This window comes from Diadema antillarum, unplaced genomic scaffold, assembly GCF_040938485.1.
Source record: "Diadema antillarum isolate AM-2024a unplaced genomic scaffold, OU_Dant_1.0 seq00000347_RagTag, whole genome shotgun sequence".
NCBI lineage: Eukaryota > Metazoa > Echinodermata > Echinoidea > Diadematoida > Diadematidae > Diadema > Diadema antillarum.
Genome location: NW_027271357.1, coordinates 175,473 through 198,722, shown reverse-complemented (window position 1 = coordinate 198,722; position 23,250 = coordinate 175,473). Strand labels below are relative to the sequence as shown.

The window sequence follows — 23,250 nt, the reverse complement described above, 5'->3', positions numbered from 1 at the left end:
TGTCATTATTTCATGTATATATCAAAACATATATTAACTAGTGTCTATTACGTATGTTTCTGTGGCATGTTGCTGTTAGCCAGACACGGCTTTTGTCATTGAATTGCATAGATTTTCTATTTAATTACGTCAATGTAGGGCAAATTTGTCAATCAGTTGCACTTTCTGTTGAGTTATTCTGATTAGACATTACATGGGAATACAATGTCCTAATGTACCAGTACGACAAAACAACAGTAATGCAAATTAATTCATGCACTCATCTGTGCATGTGTGTGCATGTGTGTTTTATATCGGAGATCATTGCTGTGTTGTTAGCCAATGTCCCATTATGATAGTGGGGTTAACCAACCAGCGATCACAACAGCCATCATAAAACTTTGCTGATTTTTCACAATTAAAATGACACACACACAATTTGTATGTTGTATGTAATGCTCAATGTGGTGTGATAGAGGTATTCATTATGAGATTAACAAGAAGACTTGGTCACTTCGAGCCATGCGATTAAATTCTTGTTGACTTCCAGTGAAAGGAACTCAAATGTATCCAAGAATTCACCTGATATACAAATGCAAATTTGAATCAGTCAAAATGCTTTTAGTACAGTCAAACCTGTCTTAGCGGCCACCCGTCTATAGTGACCACCTGTCTATAGCGGCCACTGAAAAATCCCCCTGAGAGAAAAGCCCTGTTAAAGACCCTGTGTATAGCGGCCACCTGTCTAACGCGGTCAGCGGCCACAAATCTTGTTTCCTGCGGTAGATTTTAACCTGTCAATAGCGGCCAAAAACCCAATGGGGCTGTAGCCAAGCCGATAATTCAGCGTGTTTCTCTGCTTTGTAGCCGTGCGGGCAACGTTCAGTGATCGCCACCGCTGCATTCATCCATCAATTAGTCATAATAATGCACTAGCGTTAAGCTTTCTCCACGACAATACACATACTACTGTGCAACAATTTCATATACACTGGCATGGTTAAATGCATGAAACACACGGTGTGTGTACATACATGCACACATACATGTACATGTAAGGATACAACGATGATACATGTACATGTAAGCAATGCACACAAAGTTGGATTACCTGTCTACAGCGGCCACCTGTCTATAACGGCCACTTTTTCCGTCTCCCTTGCTTGGCCGCTATAGACAGGTTTGACTGTATATGAATGCAAAACAGAGAAACAGGGACATTATTTTGGCTTTAGTCAGGCAGTTTTGGGATCATGTGACTTCAATTCATGCAGACTTTACTGTATACATACAAATATGTGAGTTGATCTTTGGTTGAAGAAATGTTTAGTGAAGTCTTAACGTCTTGAGAGAGGCCCACGTCTTTTCTTGGCTGGTGGCTGTCCATTATTCTCCTTGTCAACCTCCTCCCCATCATCATCAACCTCCACCACCTCCTCTCTCTCCTCCTCCTCCTCCTCCTGCCCATTCAGCTCTGCATCCGTTTCATCCTTGGAGACAATCAACAGATCAGGAAGAAAACTTTAGCACTATATGCAATTTGGTTGGTACGTAATCACAAACATAATATCGTCGGCCTCATGCCAAAAGGGCCTTAACACCATAGACTTTGTACACTGTTAGGGCCCTTTTGGCATGAGACCGACGATATGCAGCATCTGGATCAAGCCTAATGCAACCATTTAAGAACAACTAACAGCCTTTGTAGTACTATGGGACTGAAAGTGTATGACTCCCATGAGAGGGAATGACAATAATCCACAGACAAATCTTGTCCCATGCACACCATACCCACTTTTATAGCAATGTAACGTCCAAAGCAACAATAATACAACAAATTCACCAATATCAAATTCACATAAAAACGAAAGATGCTTGCTTGCTTGTGTTTTACTTTTGTTAGTTTTCACGTTTCCTTGAAATCTGCAAAATTGAGATGATCTGTCTGCACAATTTGTCTTCCATGGGTCACTCCACAAGTTTCGCACTGACCTGTAAGTAATCAGTCTTAAATCAAACACCCATCCTGCCATTCTGCATCATGTACTCATGTAGTATTATGGCAAACCATACTGCCTTAAGTGACAAAGCCTTATATCTGCTACAGCTCTGAATATACATTTTTTTTTTCCAAATGGAGACATAAGGTAAACTGTAAGCCATTTTTAGCTAAAACATTCATTCATATTATCAAAGACTCAGTGCTTGTAAAGTTACAGTTTAACATATGCAGGGCTTGACATTAGCTCTGGCCCTGGCCACTAAAAACTGATGTCGGGCCATTAATTTCCCAAAAGGTTACCTTTTGGTGCCTCGATTGGGCAGCTACAGTTCAAAATGAAATTTTATGTTTCCTTTTATTGCGGGCCACTACATTTCTCTTTCAAACCACCAAAATTACCAATTCACAGGCTTTAGTGGCCTGAAAGGGCACCAGAAAGAAATGTCAGTGTTAAGCCCTGTTATATGCACAGGTCAATTACGACCAAATTGTGATACTAAGACACTGAAAACTAAAGTCTGTAATGATTCACAGTCACACCACATTTAAAGGAAGGAGTGTTCTAGGATTCATTACTAGCTTTATACACATAATACCTCATCAGAGTCCGAGGCCTGCTCAGCTAGGTTTGCTTGGACCATAGCTGTGTTGATGCGAAAATCTCTTGATGTACTCAGCTTGAAGTCAGCGAGGAGGTTGGTCTACAATACAAATTATCATCGGATCTTTAATCACACCACAACCCTTACGTATGCATAACATTGCAAATGATCTCACAGAAACATGCATAATTATTGTTATATCTTTCACATAAATTTGATAATTTAATATAATTATTGTAAAGCTCATGAGGACTAGTATGTAACATGTATGAGTAGAATGTATCATTATTTTCATAATCAATTCAATGTACAATGAAATTTCATCATTGATATCACAATCAAAATCACCTTCACCATTTTTATCTTCATCATCATGAGTATTAATATCACAGTAAGAGGAAGACTTGAGACTTCTCCTTATAATTTATACTTCTGTATGATACAGGTGCACTAGACAACAAAGACAAATAAAGAAAGAACAAAAACAAAACCTCAACAATTCATTTAAATAACTTGTAAAACAGAATTCTAAAGAACAGCGATAAAGTATCACACAGAGTCATCCTAATACCTACCTTGGTCTTCTTAGAGAGTTTGATGAGGAAGCTTTCATATTGCTCGATGGCGTAGATGAGGTTTGGAATGGGTCGAGTCTCTCTCATCACCACCCGAGCCTTGCCCGCTGTCAGAGCTGATGACACCAGTCCTTTGTCCCCTTTCTTCTTGTCTTTACTCTTACCACTCTTACCAGCTGCTTGGTGGGCAAGCTTCTCTGATTGAATTTGCTGTAAGGGGATTAACAAGACATCATAGATTAACATCAAAGGGTTGTCATCAGAATTATGACCTATCATGGAAAGTCTCCAGCATTTAGATTTTGGCTATGACACAATATTTCAGTAAGAATTCAAATATCTAAAGAAGAATCATATTCAAATATTAGGGTTGATATGATATGTTTGTTTTTCACTCCAAATTGTAATATGACATCAAACACATGTTGATTCTCATGGCACAAGTCAGCCATGACCTGATTTAAACTTTAGACACATGCTTATCACTTCAAACTTCCCACAAAATTTCATGGACTTTAGGGGAGCTTGTTCAAAGGATATACAACATAATGAATATTAATTTCTGATACAGACAAGATAACAGAGAATTATACTTTTTTTGCTACAAACAAGTCTCTGGCACCATTTTGCGGCATGGCATGTGACAAGGAGCCACTAAACCAAGTGAAGTCCACATGCCGACATCATAAATGGGAAAATAATGCTGACCCCACATAGTTTTCCCCAGGTGACTAGCTATAATCAGCAAAAGGTATCAAACAAGCACATTATTCCATACAGAGAGGAAGAAGTGTCTTAAAGAATAGTATATTCTCACTGTGTCAGGTACCATCCAAGATATTTCACCATGATGTAACCCCCTCGCCATGGCAAACACAGAATTGGAAGGTACACAGCACTCACCTGAACATGTGTGATGAGGCCATAGACATATTTGGTGAGATGAGTTCCAGACAGCCTGACAAGCTTTTCAAACCTGCCTGACATCTGACCAGACTTCTGGGCATACATCACTAGGTACTGGGTAGATATGTGAAAGAGTTGGATAGACTTTAAACACCAATAGCCAGCAACAACTGTGGGCTAGTGACTACTTTTATAAAACGTATCAATATAATGCATTTGTTACAGTTAACAACCTCAAGAAATCAGTTCCCCATCAGTTACCCTGTACTTTGCGAGTATCATACCCTTCAAGATCTGTGCAATCTTTTGGCTCCTTTTCACTAAGGGGTCTACATCACAACATTGTAATATTGAGGAGTAATTTCACCGTGAAATCTTTGAAGGCTTCTGTGGAGGAAGGACGTTGGGTGGTAGAAGGCTTAATGGTGCACCATATTCTTTCTTGGGTATGTTTCATTCTCTTGAAAACCGTAGGAACATGCTTGCCGAGACGTCGGGATTGGGTAGGCCCTTTTCAGGGCCACATACATACCCAAGAAAGAATATGTTGTGCACCGTCAATCCTTCTACCACCCAAATTTGACCATATTGCGTGCTAACTCCAGAGTGAGGAGTCTGAATCATGGCCTACAACACTCACTGAAGACATAAATTACAGCAGTTTTTAACAGACCACCAAGGTCCCTTTCCTCTTTCCTTTCTTTAAGGTATGTGAAATGTTTCGATATGTTTAGGGATACTACAAGAGGTCAATAACAAACACAAAAGATGCTGACTGAAATGACACTGCTGTAATTTCATGAGCTTATTTGTAGGACTCAGAGAATAAAATTATTTCAAATTACCATTAACAAAGGCATGGACGGCTATATTTTGGTACATATTTATCTTGAATTCAGGCACTTTATTGTAGGTGAAACAATTTCAATGTTTTTCCTTTCCAAACTTTCAAGACCAACAGATGGAAATAAACATTTTCTGACTCTTACCCAAGGAATGTTGGTATAAAATTACACACTTCTATTTCTATACTTGCAAGAACACACCGTAAACACTAATGACTGATAGGAAACAATGTGATACTCACAAACTTGCAGAGGGTGGTGAAGGTGGCATAGAGTCTTGTCAGGGACTTGAGGGTTGTGTCAATACAAGGTCCAGCTGGAATGGCCGTTTGGACCAACTCATGGAAGCCAGTGACCAGCATACCAAGATGATTACAGATAGACTTCTCTGTGTCCTCTCGCTGGGTGGAGAGCTGGTTTGGTGTGTCTATGGAAGGGAGAGGTTTAAGATGCAGTATAGAAAGATGATGGTATGGAAGATCAAGCAGCAGCAGGTGCTACAATAAGTCCTCTTAGCTAATGATATGTAAGTTCACACTATGGCTCTTTTATATGCATACAATGTAAACTGCATGAATAGAACAAAAGTACCCATAATTCAAATGTTATGTCAGCAACATCATCACAATCATAGTCTTCCCCATCACTACCTCTGAGTATCATAATTTCAAATGTAAATTCATAAACAAAACAAAATGATTAAAGTATTAAAATTGCACCTGTATTCTGATGTTAAGGTAAAACATTTGATAAGGAAATTGTTTTCAGGGACGTTATTAAAGTTCAGCCTGAGTAGAAGACTTGACAGGTGGACATTATAAGGGATTTCAGAAATCCAATATATGCATCCCAACTTTGTGTAATGACTTTATGAAATATCCTATACCCCTACAAATGTAGACCCACTGATTACATGCATTTGGCATGATCTACAGTCTGCTTCATCTAATGTCAGCAAGCCAGGTTATTTGTAGCTGTCATAGTTCATTCTTACTGTCTGAAAGTTTAATTACAACAGTTCTGAAAGGTTTTATCACAATCTTGACACTTAAACAAGTTAAAAACTGTCATCTCATGAGCATTGCCTGATATTGTTGTGAGAGTATGGCAGTGGCATCAAACCTCTTTAGTCATCATGATAATATACAAATGATGCACAGGATAGAGTGCGTTAGTGGAGGCGTATAGCGCACTCGAGGGTATTTACAATTGTGAAACATGCACGAGGCGAAGCCGAGTGCATGTTGCACTACCTTGAAAATACCCGAGAGTGAGCTGCATCTCCACTAACGCCATGAAATAATCCTGTGCATCATTTGTTTTATAAAATGGGTCGAAAATTCGAAAACTAACAGCATTTTCAGCGTTTTTCACGTACCTTTGTGGGTCAAAACGTCAAAAGATGTTCGTCCCAAACATTTATGCACGTCGCACTCGGAAATCCCGCACATATAAGTATGATGGGGGGTTGGGTTTCCGGACACTTAAGTTCCCGCATGAAAACTTACTTATTTTACATAGAATATGCACCCTTTACCTTAAAGACTTGATATAGACTCCTCATATAGGTCTACTAGACAACATACTTTGAAAACGACGTGAGAATTAACCTGCTAAATCGTTGGATTTGCCCTTCAAAGTGACTCCATGTACGCGTCCGGTCCCACAACGCTTGGTCTACTGTACTGTACATATAAGAGTATACGTACGATACACGTACATGTTATGCACAAGGGAAGAAAGGCCGGCCGCCCGAACTAGAAGTTGTTTACAGGATTGACAGCGCGTATGCATGCAATTCAAAGGAGCCGCCGCGCGCACAGACGATCGGCAATAGGATTTAACACGCAGTGCAATGGGACTAGAATAACCAAAGCACACGTGACTCATTTCAGCGCTTCCTATTGGCTACATTCTTGAACCCATTTTATAAAACATCTTACCCACAACGTCTGCTTGGGCAGCTTGTATTTCAGCCTTTAGTCTTGTTACCAGCCACTCTGTGTCATCCAAGACTTGGTCTGCTTGGTGCATCCATAGAAGCTGGGAATGATGAGAAAAACAAAAAATACAAACAGTGGGGCACAAATAATCTCACTTCAATGGATAAAAACAACAATGAATCACTGACTACTGAGGTATGTCCTAACATAAGGCCAATCAATGATTTGGTTGCAAGTAAGAAATTTGACTTTCATGGTACTTCAAAGAGTATAACATCTTATTTTTGTATGTGATTCTCTTTCTATCAATGTATGGTGACATTTGACAATTCTCCATTCTACAATTTCAATTCTATTCCAAGCAGTGATTCAAAATATTGCTCTGTTTGAAGTCAAATGCACATCTTTCATCTGCCCCTATTCAATGACTTAAATGACAATAAAATGATAATCATTGGTTTATACTCCAACATCTGGCAATACAGAAAACTACCTCATTAAAGCACATAAACAAGCAAACAAGGCAAGACTGACAACTCACCAGGATAGTAGGGGTGGCAGTTTTAGAGTTGATGATGGCAAAATGAGTTCTGTCCTCTACTTCCACCTCCTGTGAGAGACATGTAACATGAAGACAGATAAATAAACAAAAATGATAACATAATTCAGTTCTTTTTGTGATTTCAATGATATCAAGAAATACAGAAGATATTCTCTGACCTTCAAAATAATGCTTTCTTTACTGTTCCTTATCATCAATTTAACTGGATCATAGTCATCTTCACTGGAGTCAGAGCACTGTTTCATTTCAGTGAAATCTGGGCGGTGTTTCATGGAGGAACTTGTCGGATAAAATATCTGACAAGTCAATTATATCTGACAAGTTTTGAGAAATTCTTTAGTCTGATTGGCTGATTTCTCTAAACTTGTCGGATATAATTGACTTGTCGGACATTTTATTCAACAAGTTCCTTCATGAAATGCCCCCCAGATCTGACAGCAATAGTCAGTGAGGAAGAGAGGTTTGTGATGTCATCGTGTGTACGTAATACTTGGTGGGTGAATGCAAACCTAGAGAGAGGAAAGTGGAGGGAAGCTACATAGGGAGTTTGTTTGTTTGTTTTATTTCCGTCATAAACATACATACAGATATAAAAGACAACATATAAGGTACAGGGAAAATGATACATCATGCATAAAAATGAAGCATACATACAAAGCAAATGAATAATGTGACACATCATCGATATACAAAAAAAAAAAATGAAGAAATAGAATGTACAGTAGGATTATATAGAGAGATAACGGCTGGATAGCCCATAATCAGCTGCACTTTTCTGGTGCCGCTGGTCTTCCATGGGGACCAGTTATAAAGGGTTATGGAAAAGAAAAAAAGAATAGAAGATTACATAATTATATAAATACAACATTATAATATATTTATAGTCTCATGAAAATTTATAATGCAATAATCATACAAAATCTCAGGGCAAAGTACGCTTTATTGAAAAGTGTAGATAAATTTCTCGTGTATCAGACAAAAGTATATATATATAGATATGTTTACAAAGATGAAATTAAACCAATTCAAAAAGGGACCGTTTAAAATCCTTCAGTGACTTGCAGTCACGGACAGAATGAGGAAGGCTGTTATATAGTTTGGCTCCCCTGTAGAAAAATGCACGTTTGCAAAAGTTTGTCCGAGGTTTTGGAAGGCTGAGGCTATAGTACCGAAATTGGTAGGGTTTGGGGGAATAAAATATATTTTATATATTGTAAGGAATGTGTAATGGAGTGTGTAAGGAAGACAAATAGTGATAGTCATAGGGCAGCAGTGAGCCAAAAGTTGAGGTTGTACTATTAAAACTTTCAAGTTACAGTAATCTCAATAAAGCCATGTAAGTGAAGAAAGTAAATCACAATACTTACAGCATCAACATCTCCAACCTGGGTGTGAATATCTTCAGCAACATCTCGGAGTAGGCCTACAGGGCTCTTCATCTTGGTCGTCATGGCAAACAGGAGATTGATGACAACCTTGCACAGACTAATGTCATCTGGAAAGGAAGAAAAAGACAAGTTATGTTCATCAGTGAAAAGAAGAAAATATGAGATGGCACTCAAGATGCTTGCCACACACACACACACACACACACACACACACACACACACTCACACACACACACACATACTTGAAGAGGATAACTGATCACGTGATGCAATCACTACTAAACTTTGTGGCAAGAACATGCGTGAACAAGAAACTTGCTAAAAGAAATCAAAATCATATGAACATGGCTAGAGCCTGTCAGGTAGTTATACTTGATGCATTGATTTGTCCGTCCATGAGTGAAATGAGAAAAAGCAAGGACAAAACAAACTTGTGAAAGGATTGAAGAAGATGGGAAGATGAGAGAGGAAGAGTTAGTCTAAATTTGATAAGAAAAATAAAGAGAAAAAAATATCAACAATATTTACCCTCTGATGAAATGTCACCACAATGGGAAGGAATAAAATTCTGTATGGGGAGAGGGAGGGAGGGCAACATACCAAATATTGGTCTCGCTCATCTATGCTAGGCAACATACCAAATACTAAGTATTGGCCTCACTCACCTATGCTGAGCTCGGTGCACACCTTGGTCACCCATGACTGGACTTGTGCAAACTGTGAAAGACAAATTAATCATAGATGCTAAAATCTTGGCTGTCAGTAAATAGACAATCAATGTAAATAACCATGGCAAAGTGTTCAAAGAAATAAATGCAAACAGATCTCTTGCAAAACGTTCAAACTGCTGGTATCCATTATCATATAGCATGTAAGTACAGAATGATCTTCCATCCAACAATTGTTAAATGATAAACTTCTATAGAGAGAATTAAGTCCTCCTACCTGGGCACCACGAGGAGACACATGCTTGACAACCATCTCTATGATGTGGCACAGTGGGATGGCATCCTTGGTGGTGGTAGACACATCATCTCCTCCTGTCAAGATATCCATCACTATCCTCTGGTAGATTGAGGAACATGACACAGACACCAGGCATAATGTGAACAAACAGAAATCTTATCAATTGCACAGCAGCAAAAGATTCTTCATTGTAATGTTAAGCAACCTACATTTATACGACCAACATACCACAAACACTGACAAAATAAAAAATCTGACATGCTCATGTGATTCTTCAAAGCCTAAAGACAATTTGCAACCTCGAAGAATAATGTGAATGCATTCCATTTTCACTTAAATCTTCAAATGCTCATTGATTTGAATTTAAATAATCTCTCATTTCAATTTTGTTTAAAAATATAAATGATTTCTGCTGCAAACAATCTTACAATTAAGTGTGATGCATGCTTTCATAGATGTAGTTTCTTCATAATGCAAGAATAATGCTTACAACAATATTAATGGTAATGATGACAATGTCAGAGATGATAACTGAAGTAATGATGATAGTATTGACATGAAGCAATCATCAAGTGCATTTTCTAATTTCCAAGGATTTCAAGGAATAGCAATAATACCATCTCCACCTCAAGATGAGATGACAGAAGATAAAACAGAGACTGGTTTGACATTCAATCAGGATTTCAGTTTTACCTGATACTTCTTGACGTGTAGGTGGATCTGTTCTTGGCATTCTATGTCATCATCTGCCGAGACTGGTTCCTTGTTCCTGTCTTCACCCACTGTGGGATCCACACAGTGTAGGAAGTCCACTAGTTTGTCAGGAAAAAAGGAACACACCACGCTGACTGCTGTAGACAAACCTTGAAGACAGAGGGGCACCACGGACTTGCTCTGTCATAGAAATAACAGAAAATTATGAGATGTCATCAAATAGTCTAAAGAACTTGAAAAGTAATGATTAAGAAGTACACAGTAATCAATCAAACAGATCATCTATACTTGAACTATCTCCAAAATTATTTCATCAAAAAAAGATGACAAGGTAAATATGTAAACAATATCAAGCCTCCATCTGTACTCCATCTTCGTCAACTCAAAATATATACATCTTTCATTCATATATTTTTGAATTGTTTTGTTAATGTCTGTCCCACTGATTAACCGAGAAGCTTCCATCAAACTACATTTCTTGAGCATCAGCTTTGAAGACACAACATCCAGTGTTATACACATGCTAAACATTGAGTAACTTACAGGCACAAAATATTTGTCCCTCAATGAAGCTTATCAGCAGTCTTATATTGACTTTTTTGGAATCTGGAATTTCATGCCACTAACACCACTCTCATCTCGTTTTCTTACCTTTTTAGATTTGTCTTCATGAGCACGCAGACCAGATGAAAATTTTGTGAGGAAGACCCTTTAGTTGAATAAAATCAATTCAGAAAGACAGCATTTTTAATTTTCTTTTATATACATTGTCATCTCTTTTCTTTAAAACTATGAAATAAAAATTAATATAACACCAAATATGAATATGATCTTAATCTATTAGGTATAAGCACTACTTATTAGGAGCTATTAGCTGAATCATTGAAAGGCTAGTCTGACCAACTTTCAGTGTTGCTTTTGTGGAATAGATCTCTCATCCCTACAGCTATGTTCACTGACTTACATTGTATGTCAAGTTATCATGAGAACAAGTGATACCTGGTTCTGGAAAGTGCAGTAAAATGTGAAATGTTTCTTCTGATGACATCTATCAAAGTAACTGAATGAAAATTTGCTTGGCATTGCTATATCAATGTATGATGGCATACATGCATATGCCAAGATAATGTTTGATGCCTGAAGTTGTGACCAAGTCATGGTGGTCATGAAAATGATTATACATTATGTACACAGATGGATAATGCTTAATTATTGAGGACCACCAGTAAACATAGAACCTCTTGCACTTTAAAGCAAAGTACTTGATAGTGCTTCGCCACTCTAGTGCACTATTCTGACACACAGAGGAACACATAACACGATAAACCAACACAACATAATACATAGATATCAAATGTTTCAATAACAAAAGTCAAATGGGAGAGGAAGTAAGAAAACAAACAAACAAACAAACAAATAAATGGGTGTGTCTGTTTCATCACAATGGGTAAGAGGAACCAACCTGGCTATGGTGCAGCAGTGTTGGTAGAGGCGACTGGGTTGTGTACCCTGGGGTCCCTCACACTCCCCTTTCTCCTTCATCTGCTCCATCTTTTGCACCGCAGCACTGACCACATAGCGACAAAAGTCTGCATTCTTACGCAAGAGGTCAATGCCCTCTTGATGAGCAGGAATCTCATCGCTATGGTGAGAGGAATGTGAAAAAAAAAATGGTCCTTACTCAATCTGACATCTTAGCTAACCACTAATACAAACCATTTAGTGATCTGACTGTGACATCACTTTGTGGACACAAAATGCACAGATAACAAGTTCATTATCCAAAATCGTTATTCGATAACATGTTGTTACAACAAACCATTTCCCCAAAACAAAGAATTTTTTCATGATACACAAAACAGCTTGACACTTTCCTGTAACTTCAATAATACCTCATCTAAAAGATAGATCTTTCTACATGTTCTTATATTCTCATGAAATGATTTCCATCACATTACTTGAGTACAGTTGGGTAACAGCAAATAAAAAGAATAGGCTTGTAGGTTCACAGGTGAGTCACATCAGTCTTCTTTGTACCATGCAATCTGAATTGAGCACACACTCTATTTTTATAGCTATTACCACCATTATTATCATCACTGTGTAGGTGGCAGCTCCTGCAACATGACAAATATAAACCCAACTGACCTGTAGAGGGCGGTCATCATATTTGCTAGACATGCCATAGACAGCAGGCTCTTGTGTGCCTTGGAGGTACTGCTGCTTCCTCCTTTCCCCTTGCCACTCTTTTCCCTCAGGATGTCTGCTATTTGATGACACTTCTTATACAAGGCCAAGATCCTCTCCACATCTTCTGTCCTGCAAGAGAGAGATTGCTAAGTTTTCATCAACACATTGGTGTAGTGACTATGGTTTGTGATCAGCCAATCTAGACTGTGCTGCTTTCCACACGGTAATGGACACTTAACAGCTTTTTGTGGAAAACCACAATATCTTCATATCAGCAGGTCACAACCAGGATGAAAGGTTAACATGAAATTCGCTCCCTAACTATAGAAACAAGGTAAGAGGAAAAGCAATCAAGTTATACATAGACATCATTAAGCAGTACCATGCTTTGTCTTGCAAGCTGGAGTGCTTTTTTTTTTTTTTTTTTTTGCTGATTGGCACTGATGTCTGGAGATTAGTTGTCAATGAATAGAGCTTAACTAATCCCTCTAATCCCAATTGTGTTAACATGGTCTTCTAGCTCATAGACTGAGGCTCATCACTATGTCTGAGTGGCTGGCTAACTTTACAACTACGTCAAGTTTGGATGTGCTACTGAATGCTAATAAAAAAAGCTTGACAAGTTAAGCTGAGTACCTGGTCATATAAAGGATTATGGGGGGGGGGGGCGCGTAAGTGTAAAACACGTTTCTAACATGCTTGAAGTTCACTATAAACAATGTCATGAACAGCTACCATAAAACATGCTTCACAGATGCACTGGTGATAGTTGAACCCTTGAAGCAATGAAGCGTCTCCTTAGAATACACAACAGCTGGTATAGGACTGTCTTTGAGAACTGGTATTCTGACATGTTGCTGCCATCCATCCATGTCTATCTATAAATGGTAATATAAAGTCATTTAAGACATGTGAAAACTATGCACTGGCATGCCAATAAAACTTACTTGAAGTCTGAAGAGCTGGCTCTGGTGAACACATATTCCATCAAGACCTCGTTGACACCAAGAAGTAGCGTGGCGAACAGGTTGTTACGTGTCCCAACCCCGGTGGAGGTGGAGAAATCAGCTGACTTATCCTGGAAGGGAAGAATCATTACAGGACCCAATGAAAACTACCATACAGTGAGACGATCGTTGTTAATATGCTCCTATAGTCTTCAGATACATCATGCTCAACTCAAGATTATCTCAATGGATTACTTTGTTATACCTACATCCAAGTCTGATTACATCGCAATAAACATAGCTCCATACAGGGAAAAGTGAACAACTTCAGAATTTTACATACACCTATGCCGGGCCTTTCATAACTTCCCTGTACAGTGTCCCAGGTTGCAACAATATATAGTTTGATCGATGAATAATTCTCAAACCATTTACAACATTTAAGAATAAATGGTAATGTAACCCTTGTCATGGACTTAACATGAATCTAAGATATAATCATGCACACAAAGACAGTAACCTTTAAATAGAATGTCTCTAGCAAAGTACTTGATCACTATCATATCATAATAAAGAAATCAACACCTTCATGGAATCCAATCAAGAACACTTGAACCAAAGCTTCCTAACATCACTTTCTTCCTCATGAAAATCAATGTCATCACTAACATCATCATCATCACCATCTACACCAAAAGTTTCCTAAAAATGACTCCTCATGACTTTCCTAATAAAACAAACATGTCAGACAATCCTCATCTTCCTCCTCCTCCTCCTCCTTGTTATCATCAGCATCACTCACATCATCAGCATCATCATAACTGTCATTACCATTGTTGACCTCATAATGTCTGCACCCTAATCATCACCATAGCAACACACTTACCACCTGGAAGTCCTCCAGCTCACACGTCACCATACGGTGAGTCAAAGAGTCCATCATCTCCTCCAATCTTGTCAGCACCTGTTTGGACTCCTCACCCTCATCATCATCATCCAGCTCCTCGGCCCACTCCTCACCCTTATGCCGTGAGCGCATCAACTGGCAACGCAGCAAGCTCTGCACCAGTGTCTGCAGGAGGTGTGCCTGTGGATTGAATGCAGGGATGAAGGTACGGACCAATCCATGAAGAATTCGGGTAATCTCATTTAAATTCAATCAGAATGTGAATGCCGATGATCTTTTATCATGGCTACCACTAAAACACAGAAAAGTTGGTGCTTATCTATGTCCATAAAAGGGCAATCAGTTGCAATACAAAACAAGCCAATGCAACAATTCATTAATTTGAATAACCTGGCAATTTTTTGTTATATAAAAGTTTGAATGATACTGCTGTGAGTGTAATCTAGCTTATACATCAAAAGCAAACATCAAAAGCACTGAGAACTAGCTGAATTCATGACAGAATGAAGAATTCTGAAGTTTGTTCGAGTTGAGTTCACAAACAAGTCAATCTTATCATTGAATGTAATGTAGGAAAATTCAGGTTCATGATGGACAGGCAGTCCTAGTCTGCCTGGTTCAGTAAGGAGAAGACACTCACAAGAGGCTCAGCAGTAAAGACATTGTTTCCTTGGGTTGTGATACAAGGCTGCAATTTGATAGGGGGCTGGACATCTTCATCACTCTCATAGTAACTCTTAAACTGGCCTAGGAGTAGGTCAAGTATGGAGCCCTGCAGGTGGGAGTTGCGGCAAAGCACCTCGTACAATCCCTATGGATATAAAGGAGTGATAAGAAAAAAAAACAAACAAGAAGAGACAAATGGCATATATGGTACTGTGAATGTTGTGATTACTGTTCTATGCTTGTCTTGCTAAGCAACTCTTCTTATACTCATGTAAGAAGTAAAACAAACAAACAAACAAACCAATAAAGTGAGCAAAATGCCCTAAAAATGAAATATTGAAGGAGCATCCACCACTAGAAGATATCATAATATTGCTCAGCAGATTTAAACAGACCTTTAAATCATGACATAAAAGCAACATTTTGCTGAATTATGCAAGCACATTACGAACACGGCAGAGCTTTACAGCGTGGTAAATACAAATTTACAATTTACCTTTATTTCCCAACTCTACGTGTTGTAGTTTTTTCATTTTGTTGAAAGTGTAACAAGTTTGATCTTTGACACAAATCAATATTTGTAATCCACATAATTCTATGCTGAAAATTTGTAGCCATGTGAAATTAATGTAAAATGTTACAATATGTTAAATTGACAAGTATAGAAGATTGACAAAAGTGTGAATCTGTGGTCTATATGAGATACCTACGCAAAATGACAATTGAAAACTACCAGAACTCTTGGATATAAGGTACAAAATGATAAAAAGTGAACTAAATGACTACTGGGCAGGATATGCTTTGCTCACTTAGTGATCATCTTTAACAAGCACATACATTTTATACTATGCATGTGGCAGACAAGTGTTAACTGTTTCCATACATACCTCGTATAAGACCAGTCGTATGTCAGCTTGCTGGGTCAGACAACGCCGCATGTTACCAAGGATCTCCATGCAGACAATTGCTTCATAATTTGGAGGCTGGCGACTGTTCCCATGGATGTCAACTTGAACCTGAGCAGAAATTTTACAGCACCAACATTTAATTTTCATTCACTCAATTTGTGCCTCTGGACTTACACTTCCCAGTGGACCTACAAAAATTTGCACTGCAAATCAATGACATTTATAGGAAGCAATGTTTATTTATGAAACAGTTTCAAGAATTATGTTGGGATTTGAAAACAAAAACAACCATGATGAATTGCATTTCAGAAAACAAAGCTCTTATAATTTCTTGTAATTTGGATATATTCCACTGCATTCCTCAAATCATTATAGTCCGGAAAAAAAAAAATCTCAATTGTATGAACTTCATTTATCCTCTGGAAAACTTGTACACTTTGTAACAAGTTACAATGAAGTCATAATGAATAATAACATTCTATAAATCAAAATTAAACAGTCATCAGCAAACAAACCACAAGTAAGTGAGCAATGAAACGAGTCATCAAATGAAAATGTCACGTTTAACCTCCATCCAACTAAAGAAAGCTCACAAAATAGCTATCATGTGTTTGCTGGAACTTACATACACCTCCTGAGAAAAGCACAGCTTACGAAATGTCGGGGCATATACTGTACTTGAAAAGAAACACTGTGAATAGTTGTCTGTTACCTGACTAGAGGTCGAAGTCATCATACTATAGCTCTGGCTAGACTGGCTGAGGGGAAGACTACCATACACCCGAAAGTGCTTCAGGATCTGCAGGTAGCCCAGAACAGCTATCTTACGGGCCTCTCCTTGCCTAAAGAGTAAACAAAGCATGAATGAGGTAGGAACTTATTCCTTACTAGGATCAGTTCTTGTTACATTTTTCCTCTGCACAGGCTTGGTCTCCTAATATAAATACTGTAAAAGAGGAAAGTTTTGCGCCTTTCATGCAACCAGAAACCAGCACGAAAATAAACACATCCAAATATTTTTGCAAGTCATATGTTCCATGAGTGTCTTGATCTTGCGAAATTAAATACATGGAAAATTCATCTTACCAAGCTGAGCGAAAAATTTTTTAAAAATCACTCGAGCAAAAATGACCACTTTTACAGTACAAGAAGAATAAATACAAGGTGCTCTCTGTAGCAGGGATGTTTATATAGTTGCAGACACGATCACAATCCATGACTTATTGTCTATTATAGCCAGTGAATACTATGCAAGAAAACTGGTAAGAGTGAACAAACTTGGTCACTGCTGGAATCAAGCAATGTTACATGCACTACCTTCATATGGCAGAGTATTTTAAATCAAACTCCATTATGAGCAGGTTGATTTTCATTAATGAGTAGGGCAAAATCAAAACGAACAAAACAGTGAAAGTTCCATTAAGATTGAATAAATAAGAACAAGAAATTAGAATGTTGAAGTTTCACATGTTTTCCCATACATTACTATCAATGTTGGTGAGAGTCACATATATGCAATGTAATGTAAAAAATTAATGAGGAAAGAGTTAGTTAATATTACATTTGCTTATGCTGCCATGACCATAATCACTACAGGCTGGATTCATGAGTCATATGACTTACACCTACTAGTATCATGCATCTTGTCCTACAATGGAATACTTGATATTGTACTGAACAATCTCTTTGATTACTGGTATAATTCTAAGCAGTGTACCTTGAGAACATGGCTTTCCTGAGCACCAGCATAAGGGAGTCCTTGAGGGTGACATTAAGCCTCATGAGGGGCTGGAATGCCTTGAGGAGACCCTCAGCAGTGAGAGCTGGAAGGTAGGCAAGGTAGTCAAAGGCCTCCCTCACCTTTCCCATACAGTCTAAGACTGTCTGTGGAGCTGAGGATACCATGCTGGATAGAAGATCTATAGCAGGGAATGAACAAAGCAACATAGAAATAAAGGGGGAAGAATCTAGGAACCTGCACTCATCAATTTGTGAATGAAAGATTATGTAATATAATGATATGCTCATTCTGTTCCACAGTGACACAAAGCAATCTTCTGTTCATTCATTCATTCATCCATCCATTCATTCATTCATTCATTCATTCATTCATCCATCCATCCATCCATCCATCCATCCATTCATTCATTCATTCATTCATTCATTCATTCATCCATTCATTTTCATTTCAAAACATAACAACATTTACAAAATTCAAAATACAACAGCCTTGCTGCAGTGTATACATTTTAAATGGAGGGATCATAAAAAGCACACACAAGGCTTGTTAGAAATGATCCCCTACACTTGCTATACATTATACACATGATCAGTTTGCATCATTTTGATAATGTGAAACTGAGACGGCATACAAAGAAATGTAACTTCCTGATTTAACAGATGTGAGTTTGCTACATAGAGACTACATGGATGTACTGAGCAAGGCAACTCACTGATGTACTGAGATGCTGAGCCTGCTGTCCTGGTTACCACTCGGTTTAATATTTGCTCCAAGACGTCAGAGCGTACAGTCTCCTGAGACTTGAATAGTTCCAGTAAAATCCTGGCTCCCAGCTGACTGGCCTGCTGGTTAGGGGTAGAGGGCGCCCCACGCACCTCTAGGAGGTAAATATAAAACATGCGAAGTAAACAAAGCAGCTCACAGGCATTTGAAACGTTTGAAGGACAGGTGAAAAGTTCTATCATGATTTACATCTGATACACTGTGTAGCAATTGTTAGGCACTTAAACAACATGCTTCGGGCATTAAAAGATATTTAGATAACATATCAAACACTTCACAGAATGATGCCATAGGACAAACACTCAAATACATTTGTTTTCAACTTGATTAGATTTGCTTCTCCGCATACATAAAGCAGAATATCTTCACCTTCAGAAGTACAATGTCAAACCAATCTTGGTATTGACAAGTGACAAACAAATGGAGAATCTTTATCATAATCATCATTCTAAAAGATACAGGTGACAAACTTCTCCCCCAAAATAAGTAAGAGGAAATATTCAATGATAACCAAAATATACAAGTCCACATATTTATCCAAAAATTAAAAGTAAAAAACTATGATTGATGGATATATAGAGTATAATTGCAGTACAAGCATCTGAAATGAGATTTTCTTGGAATAGTTGGTACATGTATCCAACCTCACCTGTTCCCTTTCCACCAAATGGACCTGGCTTGGGTCCAAATGCATCCATGAGAGTGAAGCCAAGTTGGACCAGGCCCTGCATCACATGGTCCCACCCATACAGACTGCAGTCATGAACAAAGCATAAAACACAAACATACCATAAGTGAAATAAGGCATATGCCAGCCATACTGACTACAGTGATGCATCGAGTGTAATACACAAACATACTTCCGATCAAATAAGCCATACCCCAGCCACAGGGACTTAAGAGATATGCATGCACAGAAATACATTAAATAAGATAAATCTCAGCTTCACAGATTGCAGCAATATTTCCCATTGTGTAATATGTGAACACACTTTAAACATGGCATGATTTTACTGGCAACAGGGGAATATTAAAGAAAAAGTTATAACCCATGAAAGGAAGGTCTTTGAAAGCATGCAGAGAGCTAACCAGCAATCTGACTAAAGCCATTATATCATCTAAATAAAGATGTATCACACATGAAAGAGATTACTCAAGTGTACACAAAAATCAAAAATATGTATTCCTACCTTATCACATGTCTACAAATATCTATTTTACTAATAACAGACAATGTGTGTAGTGTAAGTCTTCACAAACTACATGATTGGCCAACTTAAGTATAAAATATCGACAAACATCACATTTAATACAGCTCACACTGTTCAAACTGTGTGCGGTCATGCCAACACAAAGTGCTATATGATAACTATGATCAAATTTGCCCCATAACATCATTAAAAAGTGTAGCAAAAAAAGCTGCTGAAAAGTGCTTATCCAATAGTGGCAAGCCAATGGAATAGATCATTTTATATACACTTTGATATGTTTGATTACTTGCATTTGTTGGTTGACTCTCATTTTCATTTTGTTGCCTCTTCTTGATAAAACAGGTTAGGGCTCACTGCTTACTCAACCTCCCCCCATTCTTGCTGTTGCTATTTCACTCTTTTCCCTTCTTTATCTCTCTGTTGTTCCTCATCTTGTTTGACGTTGCCTCCCTGTTCATCCTTATCCTTCAAAGGTTACCCCCATGGTCCTCGGGATCATCACTGACCCTCCTCTGCCTTTTGTCTGTCTGCCCTCCTTTAATCCCCCTCCCTTCACCTGTTGGGCTCCTTGCCCATGACCTCCAACCCTCCCCTTTTGTTTTCTTTGTTCTGTGTCCCTAGCCCTCCCCTGACTGTTCTTGTTATGTGTAGTCCTTACATGTGATTGCTTTCCCGGCCTGTTAGTCATTTTGCCTCTGACAAAGATTCTGCAAGGATCAAAAGCTCTGGTCCCTTTTACATCATTAAAAAACATATATCTTATTCACAGATCTATTCATAGATTTATTCTCTTTTGTCTTTCCATTCACCTGTTCTTCACTGTCTCAAGAATCAACTTGGTTACATCTTGGCCAGCAGCAACAAGATCTGTCAAACAAAGCATTTTAACAATTTTTAAATCAAATAAATTAATCGTTGTGAAACGTATATGCAATAACCTTCTTTTACGGGAACTTCCATACATTCTTATTTTGCCAGTTGGAACTTTGCTATAGAGAAGCTTGAATCAAATTTTCAGTTGCCTTAATACAAGGGCACAGTTATAATAATTGTTCATAAAATGTGCATAAAAGTTTGCAATCATTCCACCTTACTGGTGTTTTACTTTTAAGTGAATGGAAGGTGATGTTTTTAACAAGAATTAAAATGGAATGGTTATATCAAATACCCGATATCCAGGGAGATGTGCCATGGCGTTTAGCATCTTTCAAGCTTTTCAGTATGGTAGCTTTCAGGAAGTCAAAGATCTGTAAAAAGAACAATCACAGTTTTAGTGTACGACAGTACATCCTATTATAACAAACACGGTTATGATGGAATTTTGCTACAACAAAGCAAAATTCAGGTCCCAAAATTATCTTCTATACATCTCTATCTATTCATTCGTTTGGCTATGGGCAAGTCCAAGATAACACGCGCATTACGTATGGGACATTCAGAGACTTTTATGACCTGAAAAATAGTGTTAATGGCCTTTAATCATATTGAAATTTATCATGGTGATTGATATCTAGGAGAAGTATAATCATGTAAAAAATTGAGAAAAATGACCTTGACAATTATATTCTAGAAGAGAAAATATGTGCCGTTACGTATGGGACCAGAAAAATTTTGTTTTTTTGAACATTTTTTTCAACCTCAAAACTCTCTGAAAGTATTTCATTCTACAACTTGTGACTCACTGTGATGAGAGTCACAACACTCAAGATTATCACAGGTAAGTTTCATGTCATTAGGCAAAAAGCTCTAATTACAGGTTCTAATTAAAGGCAGACATGACGTGTTACGTATGGGACAGTTACGTATGGGACACTTTGTCCCCCATTCATTTAGTGTGTGGAGAACCATGTTATTGGGTATTTTGCATAATTATTGAAGTAAAATCAGTTGAAACTACTCAAATATTGATCCAAATTGTCAAGGAAACAATGTTCCCCAAATATTCACCATCATAGTCATATTCAATCATATTTTTATATTTTTATGACCAACCTGAGTATGCATGCCCTTTGTCCCCCATTCGTTTAGTGTGTGGAGAACCATGTTTATGGGTATTTTGCAAAATAATTTTGCAAAATACCCATAAACAAATTTTTTGCATAATTATTGAGATGGAATCAGTTGAAATTACTCATATACTGATCCAGATTGTCAAGGGACAATATCCCCCAAATATTTACCATCATTATCATATTCAATCATATTCTATATTTTTCATGACCAACCTGAGTATGTATGCCCTAATTTCATCAGGATAGTTACTACTAAAAAATTGAATAGTTTAAAGTGTTTACTTCCATTGATGAAGGGCAGTTTGCCATTTAGTTTCAATAAAAAAATAACTTGACACAAGAAATATTAATTTTAATAGATAAGCAATACCTGATGCGTGGAATTCTAATAATCGAGTAGATGTATGATGTCTGTCTAGCAGTCAGGTCATTGATTTGAGTCACACCTCAGTATGTATACCCATGAATTTTGTTGTGGCTACTATTGAAAACTGATAAGGACAATTTGTGTATCACTTGCAATAAAAATAAAATCATTTTACTTTTTTTTTTTTTGGATATCTCAACCGTTTCAAATTGGATCTCCATCAAATTAACTTTGAATTCCTCTAGTCTTAGAATTGTATGCTCTTTAGTAATTCATATTATTGGTTTCCAGTCATCTCATAAAATGTTGAAAACTGAATCCCCATTTCTACAAAAACGATACCATCCCTTTAATGCTGATTTTCATAAGTGTATTTTGCTATCTTCCCTTCCCCCTTTCTGAAAATTGTTCATTCAAGTACATGTATTGTTTCAAGTGTCTATACCTCAAAAAGTAGCTACAAAGATGGGATGCTTTCTTCAGGATGATTGACCATTTGTGTACTGAGAGACCTTCCCAGCCAGCTACATGCATTTACATGCAATATATATGAGGATGTCCCATACGTAACACATTTGTCCCATACGTAACATTATTTCAATGCCTAATAAAAAATACTTCTTTTACTGTTTTTTCTTTTTTCTATGGTATTTAATTTCTCTAAACAATGAATTAGAACTTTCCAAAAGGGCATTCAAATAACCTTAGCAATTTCAGAAAAAACCTTAAAAAATAACCTCATTTTGTTACGTATGGGACATCTCATGATAGGACACGAGCTAATTTGCATAATCATTTGCATAATCCCTAAATTTTCATACCAAGTTAAACTATTTGATGAACTTCTTATGTCCACATATTAATCAAATATCATTTGCTTTCCTTTGAATAAATATGAATTTTTATAAATGTCCCATACGTAACGCTGTGTTTTACATTTATGCAAATGAAGCCCTTGAAATTTGCATAAATTTACATAATATCATTTTTTCCTCCATGGAAATCAAAACTTCAACTCATAAGCTTCAAAATGATA

General features: G+C 37.6%; 1 protein-coding gene across 1 annotated transcript in view; it reads right to left on the bottom strand.

The window, feature by feature from the left end:
• Nucleotides 1–1,316: 1,316 nt before the first annotated feature.
• The window catches only part of LOC139730977 (Fanconi anemia group I protein-like), a 32,361-nt gene continuing 10,427 nt past the window's right edge, over nucleotides 1,317–23,250 (bottom strand). Inside the window, exons 10-33 of the mRNA XM_071641856.1 lie at nucleotides 21,004–21,082; nucleotides 20,645–20,702; nucleotides 19,274–19,377; nucleotides 18,554–18,718; nucleotides 17,818–18,019; nucleotides 16,813–16,942; nucleotides 16,080–16,208; nucleotides 15,167–15,337; nucleotides 14,506–14,706; nucleotides 13,620–13,750; nucleotides 12,631–12,801; nucleotides 11,945–12,124; nucleotides 11,134–11,191; nucleotides 10,462–10,662; nucleotides 9,748–9,867; nucleotides 9,468–9,519; nucleotides 8,782–8,909; nucleotides 7,394–7,462; nucleotides 6,853–6,952; nucleotides 5,152–5,336; nucleotides 4,062–4,178; nucleotides 3,159–3,368; nucleotides 2,578–2,682; nucleotides 1,317–1,469 (exon numbers count right to left, since the gene is read on the bottom strand). Coding sequence (XP_071497957.1) covers nucleotides 1,317–1,469; nucleotides 2,578–2,682; nucleotides 3,159–3,368; nucleotides 4,062–4,178; nucleotides 5,152–5,336; nucleotides 6,853–6,952; nucleotides 7,394–7,462; nucleotides 8,782–8,909; nucleotides 9,468–9,519; nucleotides 9,748–9,867; nucleotides 10,462–10,662; nucleotides 11,134–11,191; nucleotides 11,945–12,124; nucleotides 12,631–12,801; nucleotides 13,620–13,750; nucleotides 14,506–14,706; nucleotides 15,167–15,337; nucleotides 16,080–16,208; nucleotides 16,813–16,942; nucleotides 17,818–18,019; nucleotides 18,554–18,718; nucleotides 19,274–19,377; nucleotides 20,645–20,702; nucleotides 21,004–21,082 — 3,219 coding nt within the window. The remainder of the gene's footprint in view (nucleotides 1,470–2,577; nucleotides 2,683–3,158; nucleotides 3,369–4,061; nucleotides 4,179–5,151; nucleotides 5,337–6,852; nucleotides 6,953–7,393; nucleotides 7,463–8,781; nucleotides 8,910–9,467; nucleotides 9,520–9,747; nucleotides 9,868–10,461; nucleotides 10,663–11,133; nucleotides 11,192–11,944; nucleotides 12,125–12,630; nucleotides 12,802–13,619; nucleotides 13,751–14,505; nucleotides 14,707–15,166; nucleotides 15,338–16,079; nucleotides 16,209–16,812; nucleotides 16,943–17,817; nucleotides 18,020–18,553; nucleotides 18,719–19,273; nucleotides 19,378–20,644; nucleotides 20,703–21,003; nucleotides 21,083–23,250) is intronic.